The sequence below is a fragment of the Opisthorchis viverrini genome (genome assembly GCF_000715545.1).
Source record: "Opisthorchis viverrini unplaced genomic scaffold opera_v5_1, whole genome shotgun sequence".
Taxonomy (NCBI): domain Eukaryota; kingdom Metazoa; phylum Platyhelminthes; class Trematoda; order Opisthorchiida; family Opisthorchiidae; genus Opisthorchis; species Opisthorchis viverrini.
Window position 1 is genome coordinate 3,859,551 of NW_008751657.1, and position 14,994 is coordinate 3,874,544.

At 41.9% G+C, this 14,994-nt stretch overlaps 1 protein-coding gene across 1 annotated transcript in view; it reads left to right on the forward strand.

Annotated features, from left to right (window-relative positions):
* The window catches only part of T265_00061 (hypothetical protein), a gene marked incomplete at both ends in the record, with an annotated part of 36,345 nt that overhangs the window by 8,302 nt on the left and 13,049 nt on the right, over positions 1-14,994 (forward strand). Inside the window, 4 exons of the mRNA XM_009163718.1 lie at positions 1,918-2,054; positions 5,926-6,034; positions 8,120-8,255; positions 11,192-11,268. Coding sequence (XP_009161982.1) covers positions 1,918-2,054; positions 5,926-6,034; positions 8,120-8,255; positions 11,192-11,268 — 459 coding nt within the window. The remainder of the gene's footprint in view (positions 1-1,917; positions 2,055-5,925; positions 6,035-8,119; positions 8,256-11,191; positions 11,269-14,994) is intronic.

Genomic DNA, 14,994 nt, shown 5'->3' on the forward strand with positions numbered 1-14,994 from the left:
CCACACATGTCTACACAGGCGGGTGGTGCTGTGTATATATATATATATATATATATATATATATATATATAATGATGACCAGAAAGGATTCATGCCGTAGTTAAATGGTAATCACTTATTCGAGCTTATTACTGACATTTATCTCTGGGCCTTGACCATATTGCAATTCAACCGTAGAAAGAACGAGGACAGCAATTGATCGCGATGGTAAAGCCAGGTATGGCGAAAAAAATTAAGACAAGATTGGCTTGACCAATCCTCAGTCGATTGGAAATTTCCTGTATCAGATTTCGCAGAGGCAACTGTTTAAGCTGTTGTTCAGAACTGTGTTCTGTAACAGGGGATTATAAGTGGCTCAGTTTTTTTCTTAGCATGATTATCAAGCTTCTAAACGACATTATCATCGGTTGAGGAATTTGAAACCATCCGAGTGGACGCAGTGAGATGATAAATCTGATATCTGGTTTATCGGAAAATACCGTTAATTAATTGTGACTTTTTAATCGTAATCTCCCAGTGATAAAACAGGATTAGAAGTGCTACTAGAAAAAAAACAGATTCATCGCTTCAACCAATACGTGATTCCGATTTTTCTGCACTCAGTTTCCTCTCAAAGACAAGAGTGAAATACTCTACACCGGTCGTTCTGTTGGATTCGGGCCAAGCTGCTTGACACCTGTTCTTCCTTCATAAACTAGTTTTCATTGCATTGGACTATATGAACAATTATCCACATCATCCATATAGTTGCAAAACAATCCAATTGTCATTTGTTAAACAAGCGAGGTATTCAACTTGATCCTTGCATAACTATGGGTTGCGGTATAGCGTGATACCACTAGGATGGATGTAAACAAACGCTTAGTTGAATCCGACCTCAGCAGCGTGGACAACAGAGTTTTATGAATCGTAATCACAGTAAGCACGTGACTTCCTGCCAGTTTTTTTTGCGTTTTGTGGAAAAAGTCTGAAGGCAGCATTACAGCGCAGGTTGATCGTAGCGTTAATCTGAAACGTGATTGTTAATTTAGCTCTGATACGTGTAGGTGCTTAGGCACGATCCTGCTTGACACACACTAAAATAATTGATCCTATCCTAGTGAATATGCTTTTGTTTCAACGTGTGAACTTCGGCTTTGTAAGGTTAGATATTCAAACGCCCACCATCGGTAGTAGTGTTGTGCCAAACTACCAGTATTAAGCAAAAACGTCAACCTGCTACAAGGGTGTGAACACTCCGAGGGTGTATGTCAGACGTACCTCTTGTGAAACAACGATACTGTTTTGTTTTCCGTGTATTCCAAGTCCTCATCGACGCGATGGCAACAGCTAACGTGGCCATTTTTAGTGAAACTACTTCATAGTTGTGCAGTTTTATCATGGCATACTTTTGGGTGCAACTTCAGCTGCTTTTAATTCAGGGTCTTCAAACCGACCACGTCAAAACTCCAGTGAGAGAGACCAATACCAACGACCGGTATAAGCCTAGCTCTTCTTAAGCTACGCGTATGTTATCCGGCTTCTCTGTTGACAATAGCAAACCCGCATATATGAGTATCGTCCTACTGATAAAATCACTTTACGAGAGTTTCATGTAGTTTGGATTGGATAACTTTGGAAGGATGGCCAAAACAATCCTTACGAAAGGACGGTCATCGTGGGGGAAATACAAAGTCGTCCCATTTCTGCTAACTGTTAACTAATATTTTGAAGTCTACGTGCCGCGACTTTTTTTGGATAGGACTCTCCTATATTTTCGGAACATTTCTCTGCAGGATATGGCACATAAAACCATTCAGCAGTTTCTCAGAAACCAATTTCGGACAGAAAATAGCATTTGTTATTTTCACAGCTCACTAATCTCATATTGCATTCTGTATTACACCATAAAAAACAATTGATTTTTGCTCCCCACAGACCAATGGCCAGGCAAGCCTCACTATTCAGTGGGACTACCTGAATAAAGAAAGCTTGCAGGAGAATGGAGTAGTATGTCGATTCACCTTCTGGATGGGGTGTGATATTCAATTTCACTTCTGTTTTCGAAAAGGCGGGTAAGAAAATCCGTACGTGTGACTGGTGATATTGTCCGAATATTGAATAATTCATATTAACCCGACGTTGACACAGGCGTGAACAAGCCACTTGTTTGGTAGGTTCTTAATCGAAGGTGTTCGCAAAAAGATATTACTTGTTACGCAACATCTTAAGAGAGGAAAAACCGAGGGATGAGAGATTTACGGATGTATACCGGATTTCAGAGACATTATTGTCCAGGGGACTCTATTTTAACGACAGTTGTTTTCGGGGTATTTATATGAAACAGCTTTTTCCAATTCACATTCAAAAATGGATCTTACCACTTAGGGTCCCGTTGATTTAATTTCAAACTATGGTCTACGGATCTGTACCACTTTCATTGTAAGGTAGTACCATCGAACAGCGAGCATCTGAGGAGGATGTCAGAAGACCTAATCTTAAATCTTTTTCGCTACTGTATAAGGTTATTCTTTCACGATGAACGCCGTCTGTGCGATGTAATTTCTGGGATATGTCAACCTGTTGGAGAGAACTTTCATGATTCCGGTCACATATTGTCACCAAGATCCGCTTCCTAAACATTTTTGTAGCGTATTCTATACTAGCTAAATCACTCGAATAGGAAGAAAAGGTGGGTTTACGGGAAATATACGGTACAAAGAGCTCAGTATTCGGTACCGGTGCATTTTCACACTCAGGTAGTATAACCTGTTCCGTTATCTCGATAACCAAAGGTACAGAACTATCCCACACTATTTTTTACGCGCACTACAGGAGCTCAGAAGTTTTCTCATTGACCTAATCGGGTCTCCTTGGTGCATGCTCCGGGTCGATAGAACAGGATTGATACAATACGAAAAAGCAACAGACTCCGTAGTGTCTGAATAACAAGCACACCACTTCCCTTACTTAATCCAAATTTAGCCCAGCGAGAATCACCCATTATTGTTTCCTAAGGCTTCCTTGATAAAACGCACCTATCCGTAAAGATGGTCCTAAGCTGGTGAATCGCCATTCTGATGGATGATAAGGTAGGAGCGTTGATGGCTATCGGAACACAAAACGATATTTTGAAAGCGTCACCGCATATTGTAGACCCGAAGCTATCCGATGCGGGTTGGGTAGTTTTAAAGGTGGTCGAAATTTGTGTACCTCCAGGGGGCCAATATGTAGAAGTAACAAATGTGGGATAACTTTATTTCTTGCCTCTCACATAATTCGGTTTTCTCATAGACTTTTGTATACCTTCAGGTGGTCTCTCCTAATGGCAGGTGAGCGTACACATGACTTAAACTTTCGTCAAGGTTTCTGACAAGTATTTCAATGAATCACGTGTTGTCACGCTTGTGTTAGAATGGTCAGCTGCTAATGTATGCCTTTTGTAGAGAGGGTATAGATCCGCGATGCAGCCGCCCAGGTACCAACCGTATAGATGCTAGTTTACAAAGGTGGCTAAAATGTGGCGCACTCATTGAGCTCTGTCCAGTGTTGGGAACTTCCTGACTTTCATTAGCTCCGAACGATTAGTCTACGAACGTGCTCCAGGAAATAGCTGATTCTGCAGGTGTAAGCTCGACAGTCCTAAGGGCTGAAAACTTCCTCATTCACCCAAACTCATTCCAGGTTTACACGAATGAATACGATTGTTACTAAAGACACTATTATTTACAAGTTTTCTGGAAGCTCTTAGGCGGACAACCACAAGTTTCGCCCTCTTTGGGACTTTTCGGGAAGGCGTAATCTCCAACATTCCGTCAGTCTTATTCCTCACTTTTACAGCAGACTGCACTAAGTAGATTTACACCATATTTTCAAATTTACTTGATGTTGAAGCCTGTATGTTGTTTGAAGCCTCTCTGGCAGTTTATCGTCCAATGTGGTACATTCCAAAAATTTGTTAACTGGCCAGTAACTCACGATTATGTGATAGTTGCACAAGAAGGTTCGTTGAAAATGAAAACCAAACCACGAAGACCAGCTAGATTCTAGAGGACAATTTTCTTCTCAAGGAGAGCGGAGCGGACATCCACAAAATATGAGAATTCTTCTCTAGTTATCAAAAAACCTATCGCACTATCCAGGCCAAACTAAAGCACACATAAATTGGAAATGGAGACAAGATGTGAACACATATGAAAGCTACTCCCTGGTAATCTTTTTCTGACTGTGATTAATTAATCCATAATTGATGCCTACGTGAAGCTGCGGTGGAGAATGCAATACATGACAGATCGGGCTATATTCCTTTGATGAATCTTATTTAGGGTGACACACGTTGCATTCTTTTTCAGGACTAATCATAGTGTCTGCATGATCAGTATCTGCTAAATAACGAGATAGGAAGCACGTCTTGTCTTGTTCACATAATTCCCAGACTAGTTATGACACTGCACGTATGTATACAGCAACAAAGTAGACAAGAATTTAGTGAAATACACTTATTTGCGAACTAGTTTGGTTTTGCGAGAGACTCAACTGGAATCTGGCAGAATCTTGTTTTTGATATTTCTAAGTAAGTGAATGTGTCGCACCAGGCCGCCTCATGTTTCAGTTGGTACGATATTCGAGATACCGCGATACATGTATAGATAGATAGATGCTCATGAAGTTGCTGAAAACTCTCTGACAGCCGACGAGAGATTACATGGTTCCAGGTGAGTCTTCCACAAAACTAAATTAATTTGTAAATGAGTGTATTTTGCTCATTTTGTGCAATTCGGGTTCAAGTAGGACATACGCTTGACGGGAACTAAGAGAATGCGCCTACCAGAGGAGCCCCAAGAAGGGCGAAACCGGTCGTGGGATTTCGAAGGGTTTTCAGCAGCCTTATGAGTAGTGTATAAAGTCTAAAATAAGGCTCGATTGTGATCTGATCTGTGGGTGTAACTGGTCGTTCGAAATTGGCGTCTTCGTTTCCAAGTCTCGTAAGTTTGATGTTTATCAGAGGTTCAACAACTATAAAAATCCAGGACATATTACATTGTATTAAGTAAGCCGAAAATGCACAGGAGAGTCAGAAAATTTGCAAAATCTCCTCATACTACCAAAAGCCGTAACTAGCACAGAAGAATACTAAAATTCAACTGATGAACGAAACTTCCAACTGGTAAGCTCTCACTCCAAGGGCCACTCAACACGTGTGATCACGCAATGTGGATCCTGTGAGTGAAGGCTGAGAGCTGGTAACACTGCTAATTAGCTGCTCCTGGGCGAGCGGCTAGGCGTCGAAACTACTGGTCAGGAGGTCGCGTGCTCGAAACTCTCTGGAATTTTATGAGATGCGTACTGCTTATGATTGCCAATAAGTATCAATGCGCTGCGCAGTGAATTTCGATTTTTCAGCATAGATTGGCTTCAATTTAGGGAGGAAGTCTCCATTCAGGGAATCATCTCTGAGAAAGGCGGATAATAGCCGCTTCAGTTGAGTAGATGCTCTTGGGCATGAAGGTGCGTACCAAATCGTGATAAATGCACAGCATTGCTGTCGGCTATCTACAGAATGACCTCTGACGAATGAGTTATCTTCATGCAGGGTCAGTCTAGCTAATCAGACTGGGCTATTGTCAAAGGTAGGCTGCGTTGGCCGCAGCAGTAGGCAAACATGGTTGATCAATTTTTTTTACCACCTTCTGATGTGATTTGTTTTATACAAAGATAATTTATGATAAATTGTCAGTGTCAGAGAAGACACCCACATATTTCAGGGATAATTTTGTATGTGATCAGTTCTGAGGCAACCAAGGTGGGTCTATAGCATTCTGCGCTAACAAACGGTTTGGATTCGTCTAATTTGTAACAGCTTGACAGGCAATTTGGCTTCACGCTGGAAATTTTGAATATAGTTAGTGTTTACGCTTAATCATTTGTTCTTTATTTGGTTTTAAGGATTAGCACTTCGGAGAACTGCAACCTTTATTTTGTGACCACAAAAGAATACAAAGATGTCAAGACAATGAAAGATCAGTTGACAATTGAACTCCCACAACCTCTACCGGTGAGCTCTATTAAAAAATGCACGATTTGGTTACATGATAAGAAAACTCTACGGTGACTATGTGTGATGAAACCCATCAGATTTTTGTTTTAACTTTTCTATGGTTGAATTTATTGTCCCAGGTAATGGGCACATGGTTCTCCTGAATTTCGAAGAAAGAAACCCTTGTATTACTGAGGGCTGCTCTTGTTTAGAAGAAAGCGCTCTTTACGTGAGTCAGTGTAACTTGTCATGCGCTGCTCTTGTCCCACAATGTCCATGTAGGTATCCGGCTACACAAACTACACAATCCGCGTGACCGATTCGGTCAAGTCTGAAATAAGTTACAAACAAAGTCTTACCTCTGTCTGTGGTAATCGATAACCACATCACATAATATTTTTAAGCGACCATTCTACATATCTCTACATGGCTTCCCAATAAGGAAACAAGAAACGGTACCCGCCTTCTCTTGTTCCCAAACTTGGCCAGAGCGGGTCGCACCGCCTAGATCGAACAACATTGGAGTCGAGACCACGACCTGTTTGTTGCCGAATGCAGATTATTCAAAGTGGACATCTGGGAAGATTACATCCATCATCTTCAATTTGAAATACAGTAGTATGTTAGTTGTGGGCAATTTATCTTCACCAAATAACGCAAACCACAACTGCTCACACTAAAGGCTGTCTTGCACAACGAGCAAATGAATGTATGTGTAAGAAAAATATGTGTAGATCTTCAAACCGGTATTTTGTTTTCAACCTTCGCAGGTGGATAATCCAGACAGCTGAGTGCAGCCTGTGTACGGGTGGTCGGTGTAGTTTTGTTTTCGCATTTTCACCGGAAGATCAGATGCAAAGAGTAGCACAAAAATCAACCAGGCATAATAAGCCTCGCATATGCAGATATGGAACCATAGGGCTAAATAATTTTTCTGTTGTCCCGTCAGGAACCCAAACCTCATCGCGTTCACTGAATGAGGAAACTCTGTGCGCCTTTTTCCTCACTGGAGACCAGGCGATGCACCTGGAGCTGTTGTGCTCAATGAAGCAATACAAATATTCAAGTCAATAAGAATAACCTATATAAGAAGTTTCCCGCCTCATTTGCGTTTAAACTATCGCTGCTTGAATAATGTGCGGTTAAAAACAGTCGAATCTAGCCGAATATGGCATCCATACCAAAAACAGTCAAACATCATCCGCCTCTTGAGTTTGTCAATTGCGGAAGAATTCCACAAATTCTCGGGTAAGCAGGTGAACTCCAGTATTTTCACTATTTCGGCCACCTAGAAACAGTCATGCTGTCATCAGGTGAACTTTATCACTAAAGCAGTATCTTCTGGTCTGCATGAATGTTACTTGAACATATATATATATATATATATATATATATCACTCTTTCTATTGGACTACTTGATGCCTGTTCTCGTGATGTCTTTATCTAGACTGGACGGGATAAGTCACAGCTTGTTGTACCCATTTTGTATATGGGCACTTTGTAACAACAATGATTGACCATACATTTGTTAGCTAAAAAACTAATAGAGGTCAGCAGCGCTACTAGATTTTCCACTGAGGCACATAAATACTCTGACGATGCCCGGTTCGAAAAACTATGCTGAGTCGAGTGATGTGGGGTTAGTGTGCACAGCGGACAGACAGCGTGTTGTTTCATCTAACCTCCAATTTCCCTGATTTGACCACTTTATCCTGTTGGGCGCCTACTCAACAGCCATCAGGTAACTATCCTGCTTACATCCGTTTATCTGATCACAGCTAAGATTTCATAGAAACTTCCAAATTCACCTTGACAATGTAAGTAGCAAACGGCTACATGGTGTGAGTTGGTCTCCGAATAAAACTACAGACCAGTGACCTTAAAAAGAACAAAACTAGTAGAAAAATGCATCCATCCCAAAAATAAGTACTATTTGTAACCTCTGATTGTGCATCACTGTAACAGTTCATTCCCTCAAACCTCTGTGCCGAAACATGGAGTCAGTCCATAAGGCTTTTTGCACGGTGGCGCGTGATGTTTTTTCGCATTTCCCCAACCCTTTCTTATTCTCAAATCCGCTACACCGTTTTACAAATTTGGCAGAGTTCATACGCATTTGAACTAAAAATTGATTCAAGAAATACCAGGCGATTGCTCAGACGCATTGCAAGTTATAAAGCAACTGAGTTCCACCTCATTCCCGACGGCAGAATGGTCAACTTGCCAATAGCACGTTCCGGTAGGTACAAAAACCGAAATCTCAGGTGAGCATATTGATTAATGCGACTGATTTTGTCCGGTAATTTCGTTGGTTTATTGCTCCAGAAAGCAGCAGACAGTGTTAAGCTACAAACTGAAAAATAAATGAAAACTTTGAGTCAGTTACCGTAAATGGGTAATCAGACTGATAACAGCATCGGCCAGGTGAGGTGCCTACGTCCTCTGTCAAGGAATATGCATGTCAGGTATCTCGTCGGGTTGTCTCAAGGAGCTTTTCTTCGGTAGTGAACGTCTGCGTAATCCGCTTCGGGGTGAGCTTGTCTAGAAGTGAAAATTCAGCTGCCTCCAACGTGAGTTGGTGGAGTGGTAGTAAGACGCTCGCCTCGCATGCCATACGTGTGGAGTTCAAACTCCTGCACGGCCGAGGATATGCACTGTTGATAGGACCTAATAATTAGAGCAAAACTCGAGTCCAGTGCTTCCCCCTTTAGTGTGGACTGGTTCTGCTGAAACTGAAAGAATCATCAGCCACCAGATCGACACAACCAAGGTAGTCTACCGGGTCGTCTTTCGAGGCATCGAGCGTTCCGCTCACATCACTCAAGCGCGAAACATGTTCACCCGTTCGGACGTAAAAATTCAGATGAGTCCAGCATGTGCTGGTTGGGTAGTGGTAACACACTTACCTCGCATGTCAGATTCACGGAGTTCACACCCCAACACGGCCATTTGATTTGCACTACTAATGAGCTTTAACAAGAGCAAAACTCGAGTCCCGTGCCCCAATCCTGGGTGTGGACTCACCAGAATGACTGCACAAGGACGAGAGGATGATTATTCAGATGAGAGTCATGTATGTATTCTACAAAAATGCCGCAAAAATCAACGCCTGAAAATCACTTGTGCCAGTAATCTGCTACTTTATTGTCAATCTTTCTTTAAATAGTGGAATGGGCAGCCAAAACTGAAAAAGAATGAACAGGGAATTTCCAGTTTAATCACCAAAAGTTTGTAGACAGCAAAAATTTGAATCTCTTTGTCACTTTGACTTCGCACAGCAGTCAGCTTCACGTAGTACTACAGCATCTTTAGGAACTTGTTTGCAGAACTTGTCGATCGAAATCTGCAAAACATTCCAGAATTTTTAATGGCTGACAAGCTATATGGAGTCTGTGATTGCAAACAAAGTAGAATTAATTGCTTTCCGTACAAGTGCACACCAAACGCATGTCTGAATTCAGTTATTACTGTTTCTTTGTTCGGACAACTTGCTCCGCGCGAAAATAAAACTAGGCTGACATATCTGTCTGCTTCTCATACGGCCTACGAGATCTCCTGGGGCTACGAAGATCTTCACATTGAGTAAAGCAGAACGCGTGACGGAGCATATTCCAAATCGTATAATCCAATAACCGTAAGAGCAACCAAAGAATCAGAGGTTAATTCGCAAACCTGTATCGCCTTTGGAAATAGGCCAACAGACTGACCCAGTAAACACGTTCCAAATACAGTTGTGTAACAGGAAACCAAAGTAGTAAGTGACGCTCTATTAATCAAATGACACCAGCAACGGACGATGCGTATAGGGACGGTTAAAGCAAACAATTTGGTTACCCTAAAATTGATCAAATGCGGTGTAGGAATCTACCAATCACTGTCTACTGATCATTGTTTCTCAACTTCATTGTATATAAACCGGATGTTTTACGTCCGCAAGTGAAGACACTGTGAGAAACGCTAACATATCGCTGCACGGTCCCAATGAGATTTTCACAGGGAATGTAATATCTCGCGGTGGTGTAAAAACACCACACTGGTGAGTAGTGGGCTGAAGTCAGAAGGCAGAAAGTCTGACCATTTTAGCAAGAGAGAATTCGCCGGGATTCGTTATATACACATTACTTGCAAAGATGAAACATATTCAGCGGTTTTTAACTACTCACATGCAAAGTTTACCTCCAATGAAGGGACACATGTATCTCGACTGCTCCGAATGTACTGCGAATTCCACAGTCTCGTGAATTACAGTAGTAGCAGTCTTCGGTTGTTTGGGGGTTATACCTAGTTACAAACTCGGGCTAAGCAGATACTACATCCTGTTCCCCTGTCCGTACCGGGAAAAGTCTGTTTAACCTCCTGTACACGGTTAGACAAGTCTAATACATTTTTGTTAGATTTTTCGTGCACGAGCCTCTACAACGCCCTAAACGTCCGCACCTTTCTAGGGTAACATATTGCTAGCGAGGAAACATTGACTCCACCAAGTGTCCTTCATTTGTGAATAGTTCGTATGTGATGTGGTTTGTTCTCAAAGCCCACAACATTTAGGGTTCAGTCAAACTCTCTCAGAATATTTTGTCGATTTCCCTTGAGACTAGTTCTATCAAACTTTTTATGACGGCACTGTAATTATTAGTATGGTACTGGCAAGGGTTAAATGGCAGCTGTAAATGTATTATGTATGGTGGCTTACTCAGACCCAATCCAGCAATTGCCTCAAATTTATCTTTCGGGATATAATGGGTAAATAACGGCTGTTCAAAAAAACTTGAATAACATTCTAAAAGCTATTCTTTTAGACTGTAGGTGGAAGATGTTTCCTTAAGTTATTATCTGAGAAATTTTTTTTCAAGAGGTTGGCGGGTACTTACAGTGTAATTTAGAAATTTATTGGGCGTTGGTATGATATACCCAGCATTGCAGAGTCAACTTGGTTGAGATTCAAAGCACGATGTGTTACTTTTTTGCTTTTTCAAGGCCTTCCATTCTTTATAAAGTCAACTCACAACAAGATTTTATAAACCGATGTTTCCAGTTTTGTTTTTGCTGTAGAGTTAAGGTCTTCATTTTGACCACTGTTTTAAGGAGTGTGACTGGTAGTAAACTGGTTGTATAATTGTCTTGTAGAGTAACGGTTTCGGCCATGCTGCGGTGCGCCCCATTTTTCTTTGGCAGTCACTGTGAGAAATACTGTAAGCCAGGTGAAGAACGTTACACATGTACTCCAGATGGAAATAGAACATGCAATAAAGGTGAGTGGATATACATGAATACATTCGCGAAATTCCCAACCTTCACATGCTTTAATTTCGAATAACGGTATATCAAAGGATACTAACGTAAAACGATGGGATTCCTTTGGTGCATTTAATACAAAATAACACAGAATTGGCTTGGGACATTACTTTGATACACCTGTGAGAGAGTGAACCGGTCCCTGTGTTCGTCGAGTACCCATTTGTTTGAGCGATTCCATCAAAGTTTACATATCTTGAACTGTATTTGTCTCTAGTATTTGTCAGTATAGCACAACCACTCAGCTGTCCCTCGATGTGTTAGGAGTCCTCCTTAACTGGTGAGCCAAATAGTCCACTAGCGAGTGTTATCACAACTGTGCCAGTGGATGCCAGACCAATGTGAATTTTCGCGCCTGAAACGGCGAGCGTGTTCGCTCTTGAACGATGCGATTAACAATGACTCAGTTACTATCCTGATAGTTCAGTTGTGGGTGGTGGCGTAAAGTGTACAGATCACATTGCTCAAGCGTGAACAAGTTCGTCAGTTCAGAGGTGAAATTTCAGAGTGCACTGGTGAAGTAGTGGTAACAATCTACGCACAGTTGGAATCGCGGCATGGCCAGGAATATGCACTGCTGACGAGTTCTAAGGACAGCAAAACTCAAGTTGTCGGAACAAGTAGGATTCCCCATGAAGATGAATGGTCATTAAGCATGTTTTAATGCACGCTAAGGTTCACTAGACAAACAAGATAGAGTACTACAGTTCTCAAAGTAGGCTAATTGGCATCGTTCAACCGTTGGTGGTTGGTAAGACAAAACAACCTGTATAGTACTAAGTACAGCGGAGTGCCTAAGAACCCTACGTCGCATCAGTATGTTCAAGCACTGCGAAAGAAATTCCGGATGCTCCCCCGTGCTTCGGGGAAAAAATTTTTGTGATGCTTCAACCATGAGCCCACGATTGGATTGTTTACTTAAAATGTGATACAGCGCCCGATGGGTCGGGAAACACTACCGACTTTTTCCCTCAGGCCAACGTATTCTCAGGTGGTCGCACCTCAGGGAAATTCATTATCTCACTCAGTGTTAGAGGGATGGCAAACAGAAAAATATAAAAATCAATTTTCCTGCCTCTACTGATTGAGGATGACCTGGTGCCTAGGCCAGTTAGCGTTTCCTTGCTGTCCAGCATCAAATCAGGAGTAAACACAGTATTGGAGAGCAGAAGAAGTTGGTTGTAGAGCGACATGATTTCCAGCCGTCATAATTGAGTTTAGGAGCGCAAAACCCAAGCGAGTGATGGTAGGTTTATCTGTGCGCTTTCCACCCGGACTGGATATGGGTTCGGAGCCCAGGACCAAGCGGTCGTGAGAGTGCTGCAATTCAGATCGTGAGGTGCCGAAGCAGCGTGAGGTCTTAGTTATACAGCTAGGGTCTGGCGCATTTTTATTATACAGGTCAATCATCAGCGTCACTGGCATCTACGGACTAACGGACACATCTTCAGTTAGTGTGGCCATGTTGAAAATCACCTGGGCCAGTAGAGATTCCTCTTCTGTTTCTGTTATTTGCAATACGATTATATTCAACTCCAATCGCCTACTTATTAACAGATACATTAGTAAATACCTCATGCTATCTTAGGGTAGACATACCCATCCAAGGACTTCGACAAACGTACCCATATGCATATGAATTGGGTTTTCACGGGAGACTCAAGTAAATCTCCGGTGTATGGCATTTTTCTGCGATATCTTGAATACCTTACCAACTGAAACCATGAGGCGGCCTTTATGCAGCAAATTTATTTGAAGAATACCACAAACGAGAAATTTAGTTGAAGATCAAATTTGTGTGCAAATGAGTGCATTTATCAAAACCTCCCCAATTGGAGTCCATGTGGAATATGAGGCTGGAGGAATCATGGGGACTGCTCCTACCTAATGAGCTCAGAAAACTCATGCAGTCCTAGGAAACTGTATATGTTTGGCTTCTGACGAACTGAGGCACCCTGGGATTACAACCACCTAAGACTTTTCCAAAGTTGGGAGGCTATGCTTTCGACTTCACTCCACAAGCAAACCACCTAAGCTACGGTCTAATGAGATATAGTGATGCGGAGTGGTTGCTCCGGACGCCAAATCTAGAGGAGAAGGTAATGGAGAGGAATTATGCGGAGCATTTCGATGCAATCTGTGCATACCTGGACCGAGATTTACGGACGGATAACTCTCTAGGAATGGGAACTCTGTTCAATCAGTTTTATAAGAAAAAAGGAAAAATTCGTAAGGATCACTAAATGACTCGAGTCGTCGAGAACTTGTCACTTCCCGGGGCATTTGTGAAAGGACCAATACTTCCGGTTAAGCTACCATAGTCAGCCGCTCCTCATTTCCCAATCTTTCTTTGTGTAGTCGGAAATCGCCTGTTTTGGTTCCGCAACTCCAGAATAAATAAACGTTCAAGAAATTTATCATGTGATCCAAAACATAAGTGATAGTGAATTTCGCAAAAGCACAAAATACTCATTTCCTCTAATCAGCACATGTGTTTCGACAGTATTGTTGTATACATCGGTGCCATACATTGATTTTGCTGGTGGGATCAGTTGTTGCAGTCCAATGGATTATTTTGAGTTTCGACTGTGCGGCCCAGATTTCATGGTTGTGAGTAGCACACTTCCACTCAGTTTTGACTGTCTTATGAGTAGGAATACCCAGTAAAGCGTGGTTTCCAACGCTACTCCACATCTGAACCACTCGAACAGCCTATCAGGTAGCCTGTGACTGATCTTTTTCGCTCAGGTGGTTAGTGCAATTGAGGACATTCATCAAAGTGCTCCCACCTGTTCAAGGGGAATCCCATAAAATGGACGCACTCCCTGTCCGACATATATTCAGTCGTCTGCATGCACTGTAATTTTGGGTCATCAAAGCACTTCTTTAATAAGACAGACAAGACTCTTGGCTGTTTTGAGGGAAACTTTTTTGTGAACATTGAGGCTTTCATCTATCGTAAATTTTTGGCTTCCTACACACAGCACGCTATTCCATACATCCTTTTATATGGTTTGCTCACTACTGGTGCATGCTGAGCACCAAAGGCATCAAAGCTCTTCGTCTTTTTGTACTTTTGGTGCGATTCGTATGATTTAATGGCTCAAAATCTTTTATGGAAGTGTTGGATTTCGGCCCTTGTACAAGACAGAGTTGAACTGTTCAAGCTGTCTAAAAATATTCCCGGTATACATGTATGTCTGAAATTCAACTCCGTTTCTATAGCTTTCTAAATAACTCACCGCTTAGCTCGATTCGCTTATCTTTCCAATTCAGGTTACTCTGGCGTCCTGTGTGATCGGGTAGACTGGTGTGTAGTAAACCCGTGTCCTGGAAACTCTACGTGTGTTACTAAACCGGATAGTAGTGAAAGAACTTGTATATGTGATGAAAAAGGTAAGTCGTCTCAGTTAGCTAGTGGGGGACATTTCAGTAGGAGGGAAGTTTCCCACTTTCTGAGAAATTGAGGACACTAAGAATCGAAAGAACCAGTCGCTTGATGAAGGGGTTCACTCCTCATGCCAGATATGCTGTTCTGTTTCAATATTTCTTATATAAGACAGGCGCATCACAACACAGATTAATTAGAAACAAAATTTGTACTTTGTAATAACCAGGATGATCGCGAAAGTTTCTAACTGGGTAGATTTCTTTAGATAAAAAACAGGTATTTGACTTCGATG